Consider the following 21,723-nt stretch of genomic DNA (forward strand, 5'->3'; position numbering starts at 1 on the left):
GGTACTATGGAACGGTACTATGGAACAGTACTATGGAACGGTACTATGGAATGGTACTATGGAACAATACTATGGAACAGTACTATAAAACAGTACTATGGAACGGTACTATGGAACAGTACTATAGAACAGTACTATGGAACGGTACTATGGAACAGCACTATAGAACAGTACTATGGAACGGTACTATGGAACAGTACTATAGAACGGTACTATGGAACGGTACTATGGAATGGTACTTTACTTGGTTGTTAGGGCAGAATATAGCTTCTGCATTTTTTATGTTCTATAGCCTCAAATTTTCTTTATAGATGTCAACCATCTTTTCGTGGCATTTAACTTCTTTAACAAATCTTCAAATAATTTTTGCTATTATTAATCTACTCAATATGACAAGACTTATATGTTTGCTCATTTAATGCATAAAATGATTGTTGAATTTTAGAATTTAAACCTAAATAGCATCACATCTGACACATCAATATTTTATTCTGCCTAAACATTTTGTCTTTTTTTCCCGCTTCCAGTATCATGTTTTTTCTTCTTCTTCTTTTTTTTTTTTTTACAATATCAAAGTGTATTTAACATAAGTTATTTTGAAAAAAATTATTCCAGTTGGGAAGATTGTTAGAATGGGGAAAATTTTAAATAATGAATCATGTAAATTATGGAGATAAATCTTTGCAGATTAAAATATCATTTATCTCCCTTGCATTATTTGAGTTCTTATTAAGTATTTTTCCATCTCTTTTCTTTTCTGTCTCTTTTCTACATTAACTAGCTTGGGTGCCCAGCGTTGCCCGGGTGTTTGGAGGTGTGTGTTGAGCAAAATAAAACAAAAAAATTAAAAAGAAAGTAGTTATAGTTAGGCAGGCTCCAACCCGTTCCACGAAGGAGGAAAAGAACATGTGTAGCAGTCACAGAGAACTATTTTCTTTGGCGAATAAATGCCCCTCTCTGAGTTCTACGGCCACAGGCTGACCAATCAGCTAACAGGGCACATTAATTCATCTGCTTCCTAAAAGTCTTAAGGAACGTTAGCAGTCAGATCCAGACCGTCAGCCTAGCAACATCTATCCTCTTTCGTCCCCTGTCCACCGGACATCTCGCTATAGCATTGACGGTCTCGATTTGAGACAACTTCTATCCAGCCGGGGACGACACGATACTTACTGACCTTCAATGACCTTAAAAGAACTTTCTTTTTTATTCTTCCCTTTTTAGCAGCCTGACCTGCCACTTCCTGCTACAAATAAAATACTCTTCATTGTTATTGCTTAAAAAGGAAGTTTGTGCCTTGTTCTTTGCTTTAATTTATTAGGAAGATAAAACAATTATACCTCTCCTAAAAAAGGTGACCCCGACATGATAAAGCGTGACATCTTTGCTGTTGCGTCCATTGCATAGATAATCGAAAAGAGAGAATGACTTTCGAAAATATCGGCGAAAAAAGCGACCCCTTCTTGTAGAAAAGTGCCCAGTTGAGGATGAACGAATTAATGTTTTTAGCCAATTTTTCGAGTTTCAAAATGATATCAATCTTGTGAAAATCCGTCGCCTCTGTCGAAAGTTTTAGGCAAAAATACATACATACATACATAAATTTAAACAGATAGGTGAGATTTATATTATAGAAGATAACATTTTATGATCATTTTGCTTGTTTCTGTGTACGCATGTGTTTCTTACCTATATGTGACTTACACATCATTATTATTAATAATAATAGTAATAATAGTCGTAGTATTAGTAGTTTACTTTGTTTCTCAATTATTCTTTGAATTTTACTTTTGATGTAAATTATTTTGAAATAATTATTGAAATAAAACAATAAAATTTTTTTACTTTATTATGCTTGTTTTGCTTACTTGTGATTCTTTTTGTTTATTGTGCGAAGATGGCTTCATCCTCCATGTTGGTGGTTCTCCTTCCAGTTAACTGGCTTGCTACATATGTGGCTGATCTCCAGTTGGATCTGTTCCTAGCATCAAAGTTATTCAGGTCTCAGACAGATGTCTTTGATAAAGTCACACCAAGTCTTCTTGAATCTGCTAGATTGGCAGAACATGCTTAATGGCGCTTTCAGATTGTTGAACATGTCCATACCATGACAGTCTTCTTTCTTCAATTATGCACTCAATGTCCCAAATGCTGAGTTTAGACAACAGCTGTTTGGAAGCTGTTTGATACACTGTTGCAGATTCTTCTGATCATGGCTCTGTCATTATGCTGAATTTGAAGCATGTCACATTTTGCTATTAATCATGTCTCACTCCTGTAGATCTTCCAACTTCACTAATTCCTGTTTGTTTTTTCTTGTTCTGCAATGTGGCACCAGCCCCAGTGGTTGGTTTAGCATCACATTGTCATTGATATTTTCAAAACTTTTAAAAAACAAAAAGGTTTCTTTGTCTCTTTGGTTACATTCAGATACAGGTACTGTATACCTTATCATAGCTCTTTAGGGCAAGATGTTTGGTTGTTAGGATTGGAGGGCACTGACTAAACACGATTGATTGAAGCCAGGAAACAACTACTAACTCCAGAAACGTGTCGTCTAAGTCGCAGAAAGATGCGATTATTTTCAGCATATCAATGCCAACAGACACCGATTGCTGAGTTCTGCCATCAATAGGTCACAACTTACCCTTGCAGTGTTTGCCCAAGTAATGGAAATTCTCCTTTATCCTCCTCATGCCAATACACCTTTTGTTGATGCAGTGTTGACATCTAGAGCACAAAATACTATTGTTGCTGACGTAGGCAAGCCACACAATGCGAGAGCATTTGCCAGATTTCTTCAGCACATCATCAGGATCACAAATCATAATCTTTGATTTCTCAACATTGACCCTAAAGCTTTTCTTTTCCATTTCTTCCTTCCAGATCAGAAGTTGACATTCTTCCAGTAAATCTGCAACAATGATGAGGTTGTCAGGATATAAGTCTTCCCACGGTATACTTGCACAGAACTCTTGGGACAAGGACTTCAAGCATGGTTATGAAGAGGAAAGGACTTAGCACAGAGCCCTAATATACCGACCTTCATCTTGAATTTCCTGCTGAGCTAATTTCCAACACATACACACGAGTTTTAGCATTTGCATATTTTGAATTACAAGCCATGTTTGAATTCAGAAGAGTTTCCGATGGGTAGCTAGCTAATGTGTATCAGTCCTGAGATGGAAAATAGAATTTTCAGTGGGTAGCTAATCTGTATAAATGATCATAAATGTACAAGAATTTTTGGAACAAGCAAAGTGATTCACATTTAATAGACCTCCTGAAGCTGGAGGAAATATCTAAAAGGATTATCCAAGTACAAGATAGAACAATAAAATTGCCGTCCTAAAGAAAACAACACTATAGCTTTATTTAAAAACTTTTATGGAAAAAATAAATTCGGGTAACTTGATTATATAGTAGAGCTGACATCTATTCAATGTAGCTGCCTTCAGCTTCAATCACCGCCTCAATACAAGCACCAGGTAAACTTAGATAGACCTAAGCCTAGATTGGCCAGTTACTGGAAGCTCAACACATTGTTGTTTAATGTGTAGGGCTACCTGCACAGGCTATTACTAAGCTTACAGTGGGAGGGGGGGGTAATCAGGAATAAGTGAAGGGTCAAAATTAAGGAAGCCATTAGGTCCTTTTCTTTTTATTTTAGCAGATGACTCAATCTAAAATCTAGGGCAGCTAAAGTGACACTAGATCGAGGCAGTGGAGGAGGGGAATAGTGCTAGCATTCATATAGTTAAGGCACAGCTTGCCTCCTTGGCTGAAAAGGAGCACCAAGCTCTAGTGATTAAGGCTAGGTTAAAAAAAATGCCCCAGGAAGCAACAAACATGGCTGTTGATCTGCATGCAGAGGAGCTTAGATATGCTGCTGATCGGCACATTGTACCTGTCACATTGCTGGATGGACATACTGTGACCACAAATGAAGGCCTCCTCAAGACGGTTAAGTCTCATTTTCAAGAGCTTCTTTCCATGCAACTCGATCTATCATTGGAACAGTTTGACACCTATTTGACTGACTTTTCTTTCCTTTCAGCGACCGAAGCAGCTCGATGGAAAGGTAGTATAATGGAAGATGAAGTAATCAAAGCTTTAGGGCAGGTTAGTCTTAACAAGTTGTATTTGAGAATGTTGTATATCTTTGTTCCCTTGCTGACAATTATATTTAACTTATGGTTTAGGAATGGCTGAATCCCCAAGCACTTTACCATAGGCATTGTGAAACTGTTACATAAAAGCAAAAATCGTGGGGATGAGTTAGATAATTATCGATGTTTAATGCTGAGTTAAAGATTTTGATCAAATTTCTTGCCAATCGTCTGCAGCTTGTCCTAGCTGGCCTGATTAGCTCCGAGCAAACTTGTTCCGTGAAGGGCAGGACAATTCAAGATAATTTACATTCAATATGTTTGATGATAGAAAAGGTTGACACTGAGGCTGTGCTGTTCAATTTAGATCAGTCCAAAGCCTTCTATAGGGTGGACCATTGCTACTTAGGGACTGTTTTATTGGCGGTCAGTTTTAGCCTGAAATTTCATTTATGAGTTCACCTCCTTTATGCAAACCCTGCGGTGATGTTGGAAGTAAATGGGAAGAGATCGACGCCCTTCAGCTTATTTTGATCTATTCGTCAAGGTTGTCCTTTATCACTGATGCTCTAGGTGCTTGCATTGAAACTTTTCCTTTGTAGGCTAAACATGAATCCAGTTTTATGTGGTATCACTTTGCTGGGTGCTTCTTCCTCGGTTAAGTACTTCATTTATGCTAATGATATAACAGTGTTTGTAACAAGTGTCATCGGTTCAGAAATCAGATCGTATGAGACGGTAACAGGGACCAAAACTAACTGTGACAAGTCTTCTGACTTGTGCATTGATGCCTGGAGAGGGGTTCCCTTCTGACTTGGATGTAAGCCTATGGTTTGTTGCGATATCTGTTATCATCATCCTTTTGAAGATGGTCTGGGTATGTCAAATGTGGAGATTCATCTACACACACTTTGGCTCTATCACCTGGATCGAATGTGTACACAAAGTGAGGGAAACAGTGACATCTGGAAAGAGGAAACTAAGAAAACCTTTCTGGTGTTGAGAAGTGTGTGCACTCCCGCGAGGGGGAGGCACACAGGTTTCCTTGAGGCAAGTGCTCTTTCTATCGCAAGTGTTATCGCACATTGAAGTTCCTTCTAAGAGTGAAAGAAAGCCTCTTTGATACTCTGTTATTGTCCTGAAAGGTTTTATATTGTATGTTAGTGAGCGGATCTGTTAGGGATGATATGATTGTGAGGCTCGCTTTGACGAAAGTGCAGTTTCACTTAATCCGGCCTTGGGCACCTAAGTTGGGGTGTCTCACTATTGACAAGGCATATCTGGCTTGGTTGGTGATCCAAAATGCTCTCTGAGTTGGTAAGAAACGTCACTCAGCTTATTTGGTTAATTCGCCCACTTGTCAATGGTGTGGTGATGAAAGCAAAACATAAGTTACGCCTTTGTCTATTGTCACATCGTTGTGTCACTAATTGAGTTTGTTGCAGGTCTCATGGTTTGCGGACAACATATCGTCCTTTCAGCTGGTATCCATCAATATTTATAGCAAATGGGCTTTGAGAACCGATAGGTTCAAGAAAGAATTGTCTTCAACCTTGCTAGCAGTGATGAGAAGCATGATTTGGAGCACTAATATGAAAGTGGTCTACAAATCTGAGGACCTTGCTCCTCTTGACCTTATACAAATCTTCTGTTATCATTTGTATTAGGGCCAAGAGGGTTAGACTCTCTTCATCTGACTTTACTGAAAGGTGGGTGTCTGTTGCGCATGTTTGCCATGTAAACGGGGCAAGTCTTAAGTGGTACTTGGGTGTGCATTAGCCAAAAGAATTTTGGAACACAAAAACAGATGTTAGCCTTGACATGTTTTTCCTAGTCAACAGCAGATCATGTTTAAGTTTAGCATAAAGACCACTTTTTAGGCATTTAAATTCATAACCTAGTTAGTGTGTGATAATGATCATCAGGTCCTGTTTTTAGTTTTTTTTTGTTTTTTTTTTATCCTATTCCCATCCTAAAATAGGTAGCAGATCGCTTGATTTGCCAGAGATGTGGGTTCCATTTCGAAGTTTTCAAAAAAGGTACTTGTAATGTTCCTTCCTTTCACTGGCAAATCGGCATATCTGCCACACTTTAGCAAGGGAGGATTCTTTTACTAACGTAGTAAATATCATTGTATTTTGTATAAAAAATTTTTATGCCACTAACTCCTTCCCTTGTTTTATATTGTATAAAATATGAGTTTTAAGTATGTTAGTTAGTTTTTATGATGTATGCTGATGTATGTATAGTATGAATGTAGTATTGAATTAATTAAATCAATTGTAAAAGTGATTTTCTCCTGAAGATTGAAGGTTCAATTCTCAGTATCAATGACCCAAAAATACAATTGTGAATTACTTAGGAATTCTGGTTTATGGAATGAGAGCATCCTACCCCTGTGAAGTAAATAAAGGGTTCCGTTTGAAATTCCATCCAAATTTCGAGTTCAACAAGATAAACCCGAAGAAGGTTGCAGGTTACATTGACCAAAACGTTGTGAAAATTACACTCAAGATGAGAACAGTAGTCCGAAAAATCCAAATAATATGAATGGTCTCTGAATAGTTGGTCTACAGAGTTGAAATTCGATAGATTTATTTAGACCTGTAGCACACTTTTGATTTGGTTTTTAGATAGCAAAAATTGCTACAAAGAGGTCAAACCTGAAAACAAAACAGTTGACCTTGGCAGGAACCTATTTTCATGCACAAATCTATTTTCATCGATTAAATAATGTTATTTTCTGACTATTTATATATGTATGGGCATGACTCGGAGACTAAGGAATCCAGTTGGAGAGTTGCATGTTTTGATTTCAATTTTAGCTGATTACATGCAAGGCATTTTTGTTTTTTTACTTTTTGAAATCACTTCCTTATATGTACAATAAAATACTCAATAGCGTTTTGGCTCTATAATAATGATAACAAAATCTCGATAAATAAAAATATCATATTTAAGCTCTTTGTGACAGGGGGACTGCTAATTTGTGATATTTGGACTTGTGTCTCTCTTGATGTTTCTGAATTTTTGAGATGAGGATTCGTCATTTGTATTATTTGGATTTTCACCCGAAATTCCAAGATGAGAACAGTAGTCGGATGAATCCAAATAATATGAATCATTTCTTTCTGTTTTGCTGGCGTCAGTTTACTTGGTGTAATCAGATATTCACACAGGAAAGACCATATGAAGGTTGTCAACATCCCAAAGCAAAAGTGATGCTATGCAACTGATCAATCATGACATGCTGCTGAGTCATCAGTCTGTGCTGGTATTGATGTCACCACTCCCAAATCCTTTGAACTTTGATAATCCAACACAAACCGGCATTTTCCTGTTTACTGACATCCCCACAAGCACAATGGTAGACACAAGGTTAATTTTTTAATGTGGAAAACTCAGCTCTCCAAAAAGAGGTATTTGAAATGGGGAAAAAATACTTGTATATTTCTCTTAGCATTTCATTATGAATGAAATAAGCAACAAGGAGAAGGTAATATCTTGGAGGATGGCCTGTTCATATCAAATAGATGTAACACTTTGATCCTAATAAGAAAACAGCCTTATATTTTTGGGATTAATTCTGGTTAATAAATTTCATTGAAACTTGGAACTTTTCATCGTTTCAATAATTGTGCAGCAATGAACAACAACAACAACAACAACAACAACAACAACAAAAAGAATTAAATGACATATGTTTTTATATATTAGCATTTTTAGTTAAATGTTTTGTTTTTTTATACTACCTAAATATAATGAAGGTGCATTTTGTGCAGATGTGAGAGATTACAATTGATTTGAGTGAGTCCCATTTCCTCTTGGTATAGAAAGAGGAAGTGTAAAGGAAAAAGAGGAAGGAATAAGCCGAATGAACAGAGAAAGAAAGAGTAGCTTATACAATCTTGTATCTTTTTTACGTTCACTCGTCTCAAATACATACATTGGCTTGCGTACTTCTGGTGATGGTCAGGGCTAACTCCTTGATTGTAGGCTCCAAAGACTCAAGTATAAATCCTAGTACTGAGAAATATTATGAAAAAAAGAGGATAGTTTGAATATGGCTGAATGTCCCACTCCCCCAAGTCCCCTCCCCCTTTTCACAGCATTGCATACCTGTTTATGATAGATCACAAGTATCTGTTTTGGTTGGTCTTAGAGGGTTATTCTCCCAAGGATTATCTCCTCATTCTAAAGTCCTTGAAACGTTCTCACCAAAGAAATGCCGACTGCAAATTTGGCAGATATTCCAAATGCCCTTTATCTTGCAGCCTTGTTGATTTTATGGTTCTGTGCAGTTCTAGGATGTCCGCATTTCCATGCTTTGCCTTCTCTAAGGGGTTAGCTTATTGCTAATCAACTGAGGCGCCCTCACCGGGGAAAGCCGACGGGCTGCTCAGGCAATTTTTGCAGGTGAGAATGCACCTCCTTGGAGGGCGCTGACTTCTCAATCCCACTTTCCGACTCTGGTGTCACAGTTCTTGCAGTGGGAGAGAACTATACACCTTCAAAATTCACTCTTTTTTTCTTTCTTTTTTGCGGGGGGGGGTTAACTTTGCTGCAGTGGGCGGCATTTAGACAAACCTACTTATAATGTATTCAAAATAAGTGGAAATATAAATTATTTTTTAATTATCTCCTGCACAAAAGATTTAGAGCAAATTCCTTCTTGGTTTAATTCAATAAAAAACAAACATATTTAGGAAGAGAGCAAAGCTGACAAGTGAAGCATGCTCATCTATTCCGGAATTCTCGTTTCGCATTTACGAACAGGAAGTTGATGAGTAAAAGAATTCTGAACGAACAAGTGAGCGCTGAAACAGATGAACTTTACACGTCACGAATAAAATGGCGGAGGCCGTTGAGAACCCATCGAGCTGGTATGTTGTAATTATTATTTTGTTTTTGCCCTTCTTATGTGGTCTGGATAAGCGTGGGAAAATAACTCTAGAAGCTGCCAAATATGGAATATGTATTTAACCAGTGTTTCGGCTGCAAATGGTTTTTCAAAAGCACGAGTGTTGTATCGTTTTCTTAAAAATACTGCTAGCTCTGCTTGTAACGTTAAGTGAGTGTTGATAATAATAATAATCAGTTATCGTTTTTCTCTCTTCTTGTTTAGGGATGAGCAGATGGGAAAGAAAAAGAAAAACATTCTTACTGCTAAGATTATTATTGTTCATTTTGACAAATACCGTAGAATGCCGCTTGTCACTTTTAACGTAATGACTTCAAATAGCTTTATTTTTCAAGTAATTGTTGGAGAACGCCTTTTTTTCTTTTTTTCGTAGGATAACAAAATAAAATGGCATTAAAAAAAGTCATACATATCTCTGAAAAAAAAAAACCCAAAAAAACAAAACACCAGAAAACAAACGTTTATTGTGTTAAATTAATATGACTGAATCCTAGAAATTAACATTGTCAAGAAATTTTGAGAATATTTTCTAAAATCACATAACCGAAGTGTCATTAAGTAAAATCATGTTCTTTCATCTTTATCTAAGTTGAATTAGTATCAAGTCTGTATTTTAATTATCCGTTTATGTCATAATGACTAGATCAGCTTTCCATTTGCTTTTTATTTAGTCGACTGGACATTATTTTACTGTTTATAACAATAAAGACTTCTCACATCAGGCCATCATATTACATTACCATAAAATACACTTTTTGCAGCTTGTATTTTGACTTTCCCATTTTAGATAAGTTAAAAAATATTTGTAAATTATGTTTTCGGATGTTATATTACCGAGATCAAATTTATATACAACACAAGGTGAAAGGGGGGAAAAAAGTATTGTAGATTAACACCTAAGCCAAATCGGCCCACTGACATTTAAGAATGAGATTACACTTTTTTTTAGGCGCTTACATGTGAACCCCCTGAAAAACTTGATGAAAAGACAAAGCAAAACAAAAACAAAACAGTTTCAGTGCGAGGGATGAGTTCCGCATGTAAATTTCGTGTAAAGTGATCCTCATTTCCGATCCATTTTAGCGTTTTAGGGCAGTTACCATGTTTTTTATGGTAGATAAATTCTGTGAATTTTATTGTGTGTGTGTGTTTTAAAGCTTTCACGATCTAGATACTCAGACTTAGTCGTTAAAAAAAAAAAAAAAAAAAAAAAAAAACGAGTTAACTACTCTAAAAAGTTAAAATGACCCGAAAATATAGGATCGTTTGACATTAAATTTATATACGAAACTGATCTCTAATTCTAGATTCTGAAATAATTTTTTTCTTTTTGACAATTTATTCAGGGTGTTTACGCGTTATCGCTTAAAAAGGTAGAATTTCATTGAGGGTTAGCTGAGGGTGTTAATCTACGATTTACCTAATTTTATTTTTTAATTTTAGAAACTTCAGTTTTAATTGACATATTCAATACTTTATATTCAATGTTTTTATTTTATACTTTAGACTTTATTAATTCAATGACTTCGTTACACCCTCATTAAGTAGGTTTGTAGATTGTCAGTAGACTACTAATGCGTGTTTCTAATGCAAGATCCTAAGCGAAAGAGAGCGAGAAAGGTTTGCTAAGCAGAAATAAATCTTTTATGTCAATTTCACCGAGAGATTATTTCATTCATTAAAGTTCAGCGTTTTAAGTATTTGTTTTTATTTTTATGAGAAAAAGAAGAGATCTAACAGAGTATCATTCTTTGATGGTTAGACTAAGCTAGAAAAGACGTTATCTTTCGAAAGGAAAGTATTTTTTTTTTAACGCCTAAAAACATTGACAAAAATGTCATTATCCACGCCCTGTTTTCTTTATTATTATTATTATTATTATTATTATTATTATTATTATTATTATTATTATTATTATTATTCTTTCTACTCTTTATTGTCCGTTGAATAAGGCTATCCCTGTGAAAAACACGAACACTGACCACCCAGCAATCGATTTGATGTTTTTAAAATGAAATAAAAATAACAAATAAAAAAAAATCTGGTTAAAATTAAATCAAAATAACAATTTTATTTTATTTTCACATATTATATATTAAAGCGAGTTATTTTGATAAAGTTTTATGCTTTGTTCCCACACTATCAACGCAAAAAATAAAAATGACATTTTATTTATTTCTAGAGCGATTACACGTCAACACCCTAGAAATGCTTAGTAAAAGTAAAATAGAAGAATCAAATAAAATGTTTTAAAGTTGGAATTAACATTACTATATAAATTTAAGGTAAAATAATCATCCAGTTGTTGACCACATAGCGTAGGACAGAACGAGTACCTATTTTTGCATTTCCAAAATGGCTGCCAGTTTGAAAAAAAAAAAGGTTACTCGTTCTGGTTCTACGCTATATATCCAGCATAGCAACTGGGTGATTACTGATTAATATTGTTTTTTGGTCGGGAAGTAGATGATCATTTTGCAATGTATTTAAAATATTTCATAAAAAATTGTTCAAAATGTTGACGTAAAAATATAATTTTTATGTGGTTATTGACAGCCTCGGGGCAATAAATACACTTTTAATCTTTTCTTTCTTTTTAAATTATTTCACTTGCACATTTATTCAAAATAACTTTATTTATTTCAATTTTTTTATTTTGTTTTCGCCCCCAGATGCCAATAAATCACCTGCTATCTCAGTCATTCCAATCGAAACATCATTTTTTTGGTGCTTATTTATGATAGTCGACGGATCGATTTTTATTTATTTATTTATTTTTTTAATATATCGTTTTAAGCAAAAACAATATTACGTACTTAATTGTCATTATTGAAAATAATATATCCAAAAATTACGAAAATTCATCAAGTAAAAAGTTATTTATAGTTAAAAGTAATTTTTATGAAAAACTGAATAAAATTGAAGTTATCTTAAACTAGCATGGATACCCAGCGTTGTCCGGGTGAACATGAAGTTCGGTTTGGACACAGTTGCTATACTAAGGATATTGAGCAGATTCATCGATACTCTCTCACAACAATTTCAAAAATAAAAGAACGGACCCCCCCCTACTCCCCCCAAAAGTACATGACAATCTCCTCACCAGATATTTCGTCAGAAGGGATATGAAGAGAAGTACATTTTGTTGCCCGTGCACTGACCCCCCCCCCTCCCGAAAAGATGAATCAAAACAACTTTCAATCAAAATAGTAGCGAGTGTTTGTGCGACCGAAGAAAAAAAAAAAAAAAAAAAAAAATAGCCGCGGTAGGCAGGCTTGAACCTGAAACAGGAAAGAAGGGAAAATGTTACTGGCAAACACTTTGCCCACTGAACCACGAATGCTTATGATGGTGAAAATAAAGTTTATAAACATACTTTTAGTGAATTACATGTGTGTGAATTTAAAAAATAACGACGCAAAAACGGACAACCCTTCCAAAAAGCATCCACCACAGAATTAATCTTTTTATTTTTAATTTTCACATATTATGCGTCAGAGGGATTGCTCTTTCAGATGGTATCGATTCGATACGGCTGACGAAAGTTTTTAGCAGACATACGAACACACAAGCAGACGTTTGAGATTTATATAATAGATGTTATAAAGTAATCAGTTTAGAGTTCACACACAGGGGACATAACTCGGAAGGTAAAATTTACATTACAGTGTAATGGCTTCTGACATTTGTAGCCTATAGTGATATTTTTTATTAAAAAGCACAATAGCAGTTGTTCTATTCGATGAATTTTTGTAATTGTTGGATATATTACTATTTTCGACATGACAATTAAGTATGTAATATTGTTTTTGCTTAAAACGTCATGTTTAAAAAAAATCGATCAGTCGACTCTATTTTAACCACCGATTAAAAAAAATTTTTTTTTTTTAAAGATTGTAACCATATTTTTAAGTATAGTTGTTTGTATCTCTCTTTCACTTGTTTGTAATTTGATGTGTGTGCTAAAAAAGTAATAATAAATAATATCAAATATAAAAAATATATGAGAAGGGCTCAGTTGGTGATTTTTCAAACCATTACACCGGCTAGAAAGTCAGCGCCCCTTTTACGATTAATTTATAATAATATTGAACTGACTTTGGACATTTTTTAATATACAGATCGCAAAATAAAGCATTTTTTAAACAATTTCTCAACTTAAATAATTTACAACATCGAAAAGTAATGCGTTATTTATTTATCCGTTTCCTTTTCTCAGTCTCTCTGAAGAAAAGCTAAAAATAATCTTAATAGACTGCAGGCAATTAGTACTAAACAAACATAGAGATGTTTGTTTAGTGCAATTGATTTTCTTTTTTATTTTTTCTTAGTTAGTCTAGGTAAATTTATAAGGTCACTCGGACTATTTAGATTCATTTAAAACATTTAAAACAAGCCAATAGTGAAGAACAGTTGTTCTCGTTTGTTTTTAGTTCTTATTTACTTACTATTAAACGAATTTATTTGCTCCCTATTAAACGAAGGGGGGATTACAAGGTCTATTTTTGAGAAAAATCTAGCCCCCTCTCCCCTTTCAAGGATCATTTGGATGGGGGACAAAAATAAGAATAAGGGCGTCTCTGGTGACGAACAATAAACAACTCCACCCTCTTAAAGGAGGAGAGAAAGGTAAGTAAACTTTTATCACTTCTGAAGTCAGAATAATGCCTGGGAGTATGACCACCTAAAACTGAATAACAGATAATACATTTTGAAATCTACCAATATATAAAAAATTACCTTACTAAATATGTACCCAACCCCATCTCCATTAAATCGTAGTTGGTCATTTGTTGGCTTCCCACTATCATAAGATATGACACAAGGCTGCAAAAAATGGTGAAAATGAGCTTCCACAAAGAGGGTGCTCTGGGTGGATAGGAAAATAGTCATGAACTGACCCATCAGTATTCTTTGGTATTCAGTAATACTCTCCCCAGTCATAAATGAGAAGATAATGCCTGGGAAGGTGTGCATCCTAAGACTGAGCTAGATCAGAGAAACATCTGGTGTTACCATGTTATTAGATTGATTGCGGAGAACATCTTGGTATATCAAAATATTTAATCAGCAGTTTAAATGCATCAAAGTTATTTTATTTAGTTATAATGCTATTTAGTTCAAACACTTGACATCCTGCTTTTTGTTTCCATTCTATTTTCACTTTGCAGAGTTATTTCCGCTAATTTATATTTATTATTGCTAACTCGTCCCTTCAGAGAGTTAAATAAACATTTATTTAAATGAACATTTTAAACATTAAAAAAATACTTAATTTTTTTTTTCTTTGATTCACTCAGAATTTGTTTCAAAACACAAGCCTTCATTATTTGAAATTAACTTTTCAGACCTATACTAACACATATAAAGTAATTTCTGGCTTGAATTACAGATGAAAGGGCAGCGGTCAATATTATGGTTTATGTGTATTCTTAAACAAGGATTAGTTTTAATGTCCTCATAGGAAGATTAAATTTGTACAGTATAGAGAGATGTTTGATGATTTGGTCACATTGAAAGAATGAATAAGAGTTCTTGGTTTAATAGATGTAGAACAGTTAAGGTAGTGGGATCAGTTTGTAGGGAAAGGCTGAGGAAAACATGGGAGGGAGTGATAAAAATGGATAGACAGAAGAATAAAGACCTAACTAGAGATAAGTTAGAATACAAATACAAAAATAGGAGATAATGCAGACACACATTGAACTATACCTCATCCTGACAAAAAAGGGTTGTGTACTTTCACGGCAATCCCTAGACTGTTGGATTGTCTTCAAACTGACAAATAGGGCATAATTTCTGCATTGAATTCTAGTTTCAAGAACAAAGGTCATTATTGTTCTTTGGTGTGCCTTGTCTAGGAGAGAGAGGTTAATGGTTAGTGCACCAGCTTAAGTGTGGCCACAACACTCCATGCACGGGTGGACAGTGTCTTTCTAGAGATGTAGGATACTTATAGGTGTGAGAAGTTTTCTAGCATGGTAGAGGAATATGTGGTTGCTGTATTAAAAGTAATACAGCAAATGCAACCACATATTCTAATTGTTCCGCTTGATGTTGCTTAAAGATTTCAGAGGAATATAAACAGTAGATTCTGGAGAAGGTTTCTTATAGTTGTTAAAGGAAAAGAACTTTGTTTTTGGCAGCAATAAATGTTACCATCCATTTTTGGCACCATTCTACTACGGATTATAGATTGTTTTCCAAAGATCAGCCACTCCATGCCAGGATACTTTCTACTTTGCCGTAAAGACTCTAACAAGCATATACACAGGCATCCATAACAACCCACCTTGATGAGAGAAAATTGTCGGGAATCAGATGATCAGGTTTATACATGCTTTAGATTAACTTTAAAACACAGTTATATTTCCTCTACTATTTTCCTCAACCCAATGGACTACACACTGTTTGATTATGTCTCTGATAATGTAAACACATGTGGCATGATTTTTAGATCCACACACACAAATATTTGTAGGATTTTTAATGTCCACCACGGAGGTTGGCTTGGTTCCTCTAGTTATGCAGACGCAGCTGGTAACAGCTCACCTAGTTTCTCTGTTGCTCATTTCCTTTCACAGTCACTCATTTTCCCAACTCACCTTCCAGATGCTGATCAGCAAGTTTCGCTGCTTGATCTATTCTTTATCATACTGTCTGAGGCTTGTGTGACAGCTTTCCACAATGGACAGAAACCACACTGGATGTTTTGACCATTACTCCTTCCCATTTCCTGGATATCATAAAAACCTTGACCAAAGCATGTTGACCAGATTTTATCCCCACTAATAATAATAATAATAAAAAAATATTGTGCTGAGCTGGCTTCTGTCCTCTCGAAACTTCCTGAATCTTGTTTCCCTGATAGCCAGAAAATTGTCTCTAGTATCACTTTTCAAGAATTCTGGTAAAGAATTGATCCACGAAATTATCATCTACTCAATCTCTTTTCGTTCTTTGCTAAAATCTTTGAATCATTTATCAGTCTAGTGATAGTCAACCACCTAAAAAACGCTAAATTTTTTTTTAGCCAGCAGTATGGGTTTAGGCAATCCTGTTCTACTGCGGATGTCCTAATGCATATCTTGTACAGTAGATAAGACATCTGAAGTTGGCGCGATAGCATATAATATATCCAAAGCCTTTGACATGGTTTGATATAAAGGTCTTCTCGTGAAAACTAGTTTGTATGGTACTACTGGAAAAATATTTAATATGATCATATCCTTCTTAGTTAAAAGAAAGATCCAGATCATCTTCAATGGTTGTCTATCTAAACAATATCACATTAATGCAGGTATGCCCCAGGAGTTGATTCTTGGACCTTTATTATTCCTGATTTTCATAAATAACCTCCTGGATGCATTCATGTCTGAAATGGATTTATTTTCTGATGACCTCTTGCTCTATTCTTGACATGTGGGCAAATTAAAACCCACATATCCCAGGCAAAAAAAAATAGCCTCTAGTCTAGTAGAATGGGACTCTTTCAATGCTACTAAAACAAAACTCCTTTCCTTTAATAATTGTAAGAAACTGTTCCAACCACTGAGTTCCATGGCTAATAGCACCTTTCCCAAGAGTCTAACATTCAAACTACTCGGCCTAACATGGGACATGAATTGGAATAAATGCTTCTCTCGCTACTGGATAACGTTCAAAAGAGAGTCACCAACCTGACAGATCCTGAATTGTCACCCAAGCTTCAACCTCTGTCCCATCGACGAAATGTTGCATCCATCTGCCTGTTCTACAAGTATTTTAATGGTGGATGCTCTGACGAACTACAAGCCTTTGTATCTCCTCGACATAAATACCCTTGACAAACCCGACAATCAGTAAAATCCCACCTCTACACAGTAGAGATCCCTAAATGTAAGAAGGTCTTCTATTCTAATAGTTTCTTCTCCAGAACTGCTAGACACTGGAACTCGCTTCTGGGTTCCGGTTTTCCCAACTGTACTAACATGCAGAAGTTCAAGTGTAATGTAAACAGACATCTTGCTGCTCAACTCCCTACATAGTATCCCTGCAACTTATGTCCTCGATAGTGGACATCAAAATGGCACTGTGCCTTGTTTGGGGTGAAAACGAAAAAAAAAAAAAAAAAAAAAAAAAAAAAAAGAGCCTGCTCCAAAGAGGGCGAGCTTCCTCCTCCTGTTTAGAAAACTTCTTGGACCTACTAATATCCTAAATCTCTACAAAGCCATCATTTGTCCTTGTATGGTGTATTGTTGCCACATCTGGACTAGTGCATCAACCACTAGTGTTTCCCTCTTAGACAAGATTAAAAGAAACCCTTTAAACTTAATAGGCCCCACACTGTCTACCAAGCTCCAACCCCTGTCCCATTGCCACAACATTGCATCCCTATGCTTGTTTTACATATACTTCAACAGGATGTGCCCTAATGAGTTTGCTACATTTGTAATAAACCTGAAAAGCAGCAAAATCCCACCTTTGCAATGTAGAGGTCATATGCCATAAGGCTATATACTTCTTTCTTTAAACCATTTGCTCTTGGAATTGCCTCCCTGTTTCCTTCACTATACCAACATGCAGAAATTTAAATGTAATGTGAAATTTAAATGTAATCTTGCTGCACAACTCCTTATTTAGGATGTTGCCCTATAAATCTGGCCCCAAATTAACAGTATCCCCTTACATTTCAATGGCAACATACCTTGTTTGGAATGAATACAAGTAAAAAAAAAAAAATCTATTTTTAAAATTCTATCTTACAAACTAAGAAGTGTATATCAAAAAATCTTATCCATGAGAAATCTTCATTTTTTTTTCTTTAGTAAAGTAGTTAATCTAAATTTTTTATTCAATATCTATCTGCAACTAGTCTATTTTACTCCTGTTTATTAGTTTTGTTACTTTTTGTTCACAATCTCCAACAAAGCCAAAGAAAATACTATAACTCAAATAACTTGAACAATCTGTTCAAAAATACTAACCCTGACCAACATTTTTAAAAACTTTTTTTTACATTTTTTCACCCACATTTAAGGTACATTGCCATTTTGATGTAAGAGGTTACTGTGAATTAAGAATTTTAACTATAGGGAAATTCTAAGTGGGGAGTTGTGCATTCACATTACATTTAAATTTTTGCATGTTTGAAGTTTTCTTACATTTAATTAAAGAAATTAGACTCTTTAAGAAAATTTAACTTCAAACTACATCTTGCCCCCCCCCAATATATCCATGAAAACAAAACAAAAAACAAATGCTCCTATGTATATAAATCTATTTTACAATCAACATTAAATGGCATATTGAGGGTTGATATGCTGTAAGTCAATCCAAACTCTTTGTATGCCTTCCAATCTCTATATTACATTCTAATTTCAATGTGTTAATGTAATGACACAGCTCTCATATTAATCTCACCTTATGTCAGACTTCTACTTCTGGGGCGGCATGAACACATAATTTATGATTAGAAAATATATTGGAACAGCTTTTAATCAAGAAATCACTATGTAAATGTGACTCATTCTTTTCTGTGAGAAGATTGTTATTTCTGAACTTTGACCGTTTTTTTTTATGAAAGATTGTTTGAGATTAAATTTCAATTTCTGTTTATATAACGCACTTCACCTTCGAAATCAAGACCGATGATATTCTAGATTAAATATTTTTTTTTATATATACATGAATAAAAAGAATACCCGTCCCAAGAAAAGTAAAATTAATTCCCCCAAGCAGAACAGTTTTGCATCACTTTTATGTCCCCTTACGAAGATTAAAATTAAGATTGAATGTCTTACGTCTATAATCGTTATTTCAATTTTGATCAAAATCCATTGGAACATGATTTTCATTCTTGAAAATGTTTACAATAAAATGTTAAAAAATTGTGATTCAGGGAATCTTGTTGTTTAATGACTATGGATCAAATTTAATGTAAATATGAAATATTTGAATTTTCAAATGAGAGATTGTGTCCATATTATGTTCCTTAAAAATCCTTTAAAACAGTTTAAAGAAACTGAAATTTTGGAAATATTTATTGCTAGTCCTTATTAAAATTTCGCAAAAGTTGGAGGTATCTGGATGTTCGTGGGGAGCCTCCATCTCTTTTTACCTCATTTTCCATAAAATTAAACTAAATATGGCCCACACTATGACCTTACACCTAGCAACTGTGTTCCAAAATTCATACTGATGGGTTAGTTAGTTTAAAAATGAATTCTATACCTAGAAATATATAAACATTTACACATACATAACTTTTTATCAAATTTCGCCGATATTGCCTGGATATCAACGATGCTGATGGTTTTTATTTCCATCTTACGATAGGAAGATGTGATACAAGTGTTAGAAAATGGGATTGAAGATCAGCACTCTGGAGAATGAGTATTCTGGCCTGCAAAAAAATGTCTAAATAACATTGAAGTATTTTTTTTTTTTTTTTTTTTAAGTATAAATAATATGGGACATTATATTGATGCAATAAAAGTATTGAATCAAGTAATTCCATTTGAATATTATAGAAGTAAAGAAACTTAAAAAATTTTTATCTAACTTATCTGTTTATTCTATTTTTAAACTCATACAATTGTGGAAGAAAAACTAACATCAAAACAATGTACAATGAAAAGCAAGAAACATCTAGAGTGTTTGTATGACATTGGTGAAATTAGAATTGGATTTTAAAATTTAACCAATTTTTAGTCATCTGTTAAAAACAAAAAATAATAATTCTATGTAGATAGAAATTAAAATTAAATTCGTAAGCATTCCATCTAAGCAAAAGCAACCTATAATTTTATGTCTTTTGTAAGCTATTCAAAGAACGCTTTCATTCATAGTTTTCAGTCACAAGAGCGGACTTAAAAATCCTCCCCATCTTTTTTTGTCATCACCCAAGACACAGTCTAATTAAATATGATAAAAACTCTGTATACATATTCAACATACTTTGTTAAATGAGTTGAAAGTGGTTGCAGTAGTTAGTGTGTTAGACTGCAAGCTTAATGTTTCATGTTCAAATTCTGCCAGGGCTATTTTGTTGTTTTTACTCCTTTCCTTTCAGAAAGGCATGAATCTATCTCTCCACCTCCAAGCTACTATTTACTTCCTTCCCACTGCAGGAAGATGTGACACAGGGTTAGAAGGTGGGGAGAATCAAACCAGCCCCTCTAAAGGTGTAACACCCTGGCCTTTTAAAAATTGTCAGGGAAGTCCTATCAGTATTCCTCAGTCAGTTTATTTGTTTTTATAATTCCTTGGACTTTAGGTAGTGTAGTATCTGTTCTCAGCATCTCCGTGACATCAAACATGAATTCAAAAACGATAAAAAAAATAATGACATTGTTAACAAAAGCTAGGAAGGAAGAGGGGAGATATCCAATCAGAGAGAGAGAGAGAGAGAGCTATCCAACCACCCTCTGCCTCCCTTTCCCTTATTTATGTATGTCAATAAGAATTCTAGCAATGTTAAAAGCTTTTAATAAGTTATCCATTTTTTTTTGTATTAAATCACTTTAATTAATTCCTGTTAATATCACTGAAAATATTGCACATATAGAAACAAAATAGAACACTAAAATTAGAAATGAATAACACAAAATAATTTATTATGAATTGTTTTAAAAATAGATGTGCAAATTCTAATGACTGTCTTTAGATTGTTTGTCGCTACTGTATATAGAGTATTTCAAGATTCTATGTTGTACTTTTTGATGGTAATATGATAAAAACTCTTTTCAGTATGCACGTTCAACATATTTTGTTAAATGAGTTGAAAATGGTTGCAGTGTTAGACTACAGGCTGGACGTTCATGTTCATATTCTGCCAGGGCTATTTTGTTGTTTTTAATCCTTCCTTTTGGAAAAAATGTTCACATTCATACATGCAGACTAGTAGGCCCGTCTCGTGGCATTGTCTGGGAAAGTAAAGTAACCCAAGAAACTCCTGACTCCAACTTTGGGCTATTGAATTATTTGCTGTTTATAGTTGCCTGGTGTGATATTAAGATCCCACAATATTCATGTGAAACAGAAACTGGAAAATAAAAAAACAAACTTTAAATATAAAATTTGCAAATCACATAATCATTTGTTTAATTTATCATCATGATGTCTGTTTTACACATTGGTGTGCATTGGATAATTTAAAAAAAAATTGGCCAGGTCTTTCTCTTTCTCTTCACTTTTATCACTTCTTCCCTTTTTTCCTTGACTTAATCCTGCTACCTCAACTGTTCTACATGTACTAACCCAAAAACTCTTATCCAATCTTTCAACATGGCCATACCATCAAAGTCTACTTTTCTGCACATATCTCCCTATTATCTAGATTTAATTTTCCTCTGAGCTCATCAGAACTGTCGTCTTCAAGACTCGCCTTACACATCCGTTGTATCATTCCTATATCATTTCTATCCATGCAACGCCTATCCTCAACTTTCACTGACCATGTTTCACTTTCATACATCATCACACTTCATACACATGACTGATAAATCTTCCCTTGGTCAACAGTGGTAATGCTCTGTTGGTTAGTAATGGTAGAAGTCTGCTGAATTCAGTCCATCCATTCTTAATGGCATTTTGGAGAAAAAGCAATGTTTTTATCTAGTTTATTCCATAAAGTCATTTCAAATAATTTTATCATTTCCCTAATGAACACAAAATACTAGCTTTTGTTGTGATATTTAGTAGAATTAATTC

At 34.5% G+C, this 21,723-nt stretch overlaps 1 protein-coding gene across 1 annotated transcript in view; it reads left to right on the plus strand.

The window, feature by feature from the left end:
• Window positions 1–8,650: 8,650 nt before the first annotated feature.
• The window catches only part of LOC145277874 (TBC1 domain family member 23-like), a 115,621-nt gene continuing 102,548 nt past the window's right edge, over window positions 8,651–21,723 (plus strand). The window contains exon 1 of the mRNA XM_080129863.1: window positions 8,651–8,992. Coding sequence (XP_079985989.1) covers window positions 8,961–8,992 — 32 coding nt within the window. The 5' untranslated portion in view covers window positions 8,651–8,960. The remainder of the gene's footprint in view (window positions 8,993–21,723) is intronic.

The sequence above is a fragment of the Euprymna scolopes genome, chromosome 6 (genome assembly GCF_053919585.1).
Source record: "Euprymna scolopes isolate OS-2025 chromosome 6, ASM5391958v1, whole genome shotgun sequence".
Classification (NCBI taxonomy): Eukaryota; Metazoa; Mollusca; class Cephalopoda; order Sepiida; family Sepiolidae; genus Euprymna; species Euprymna scolopes.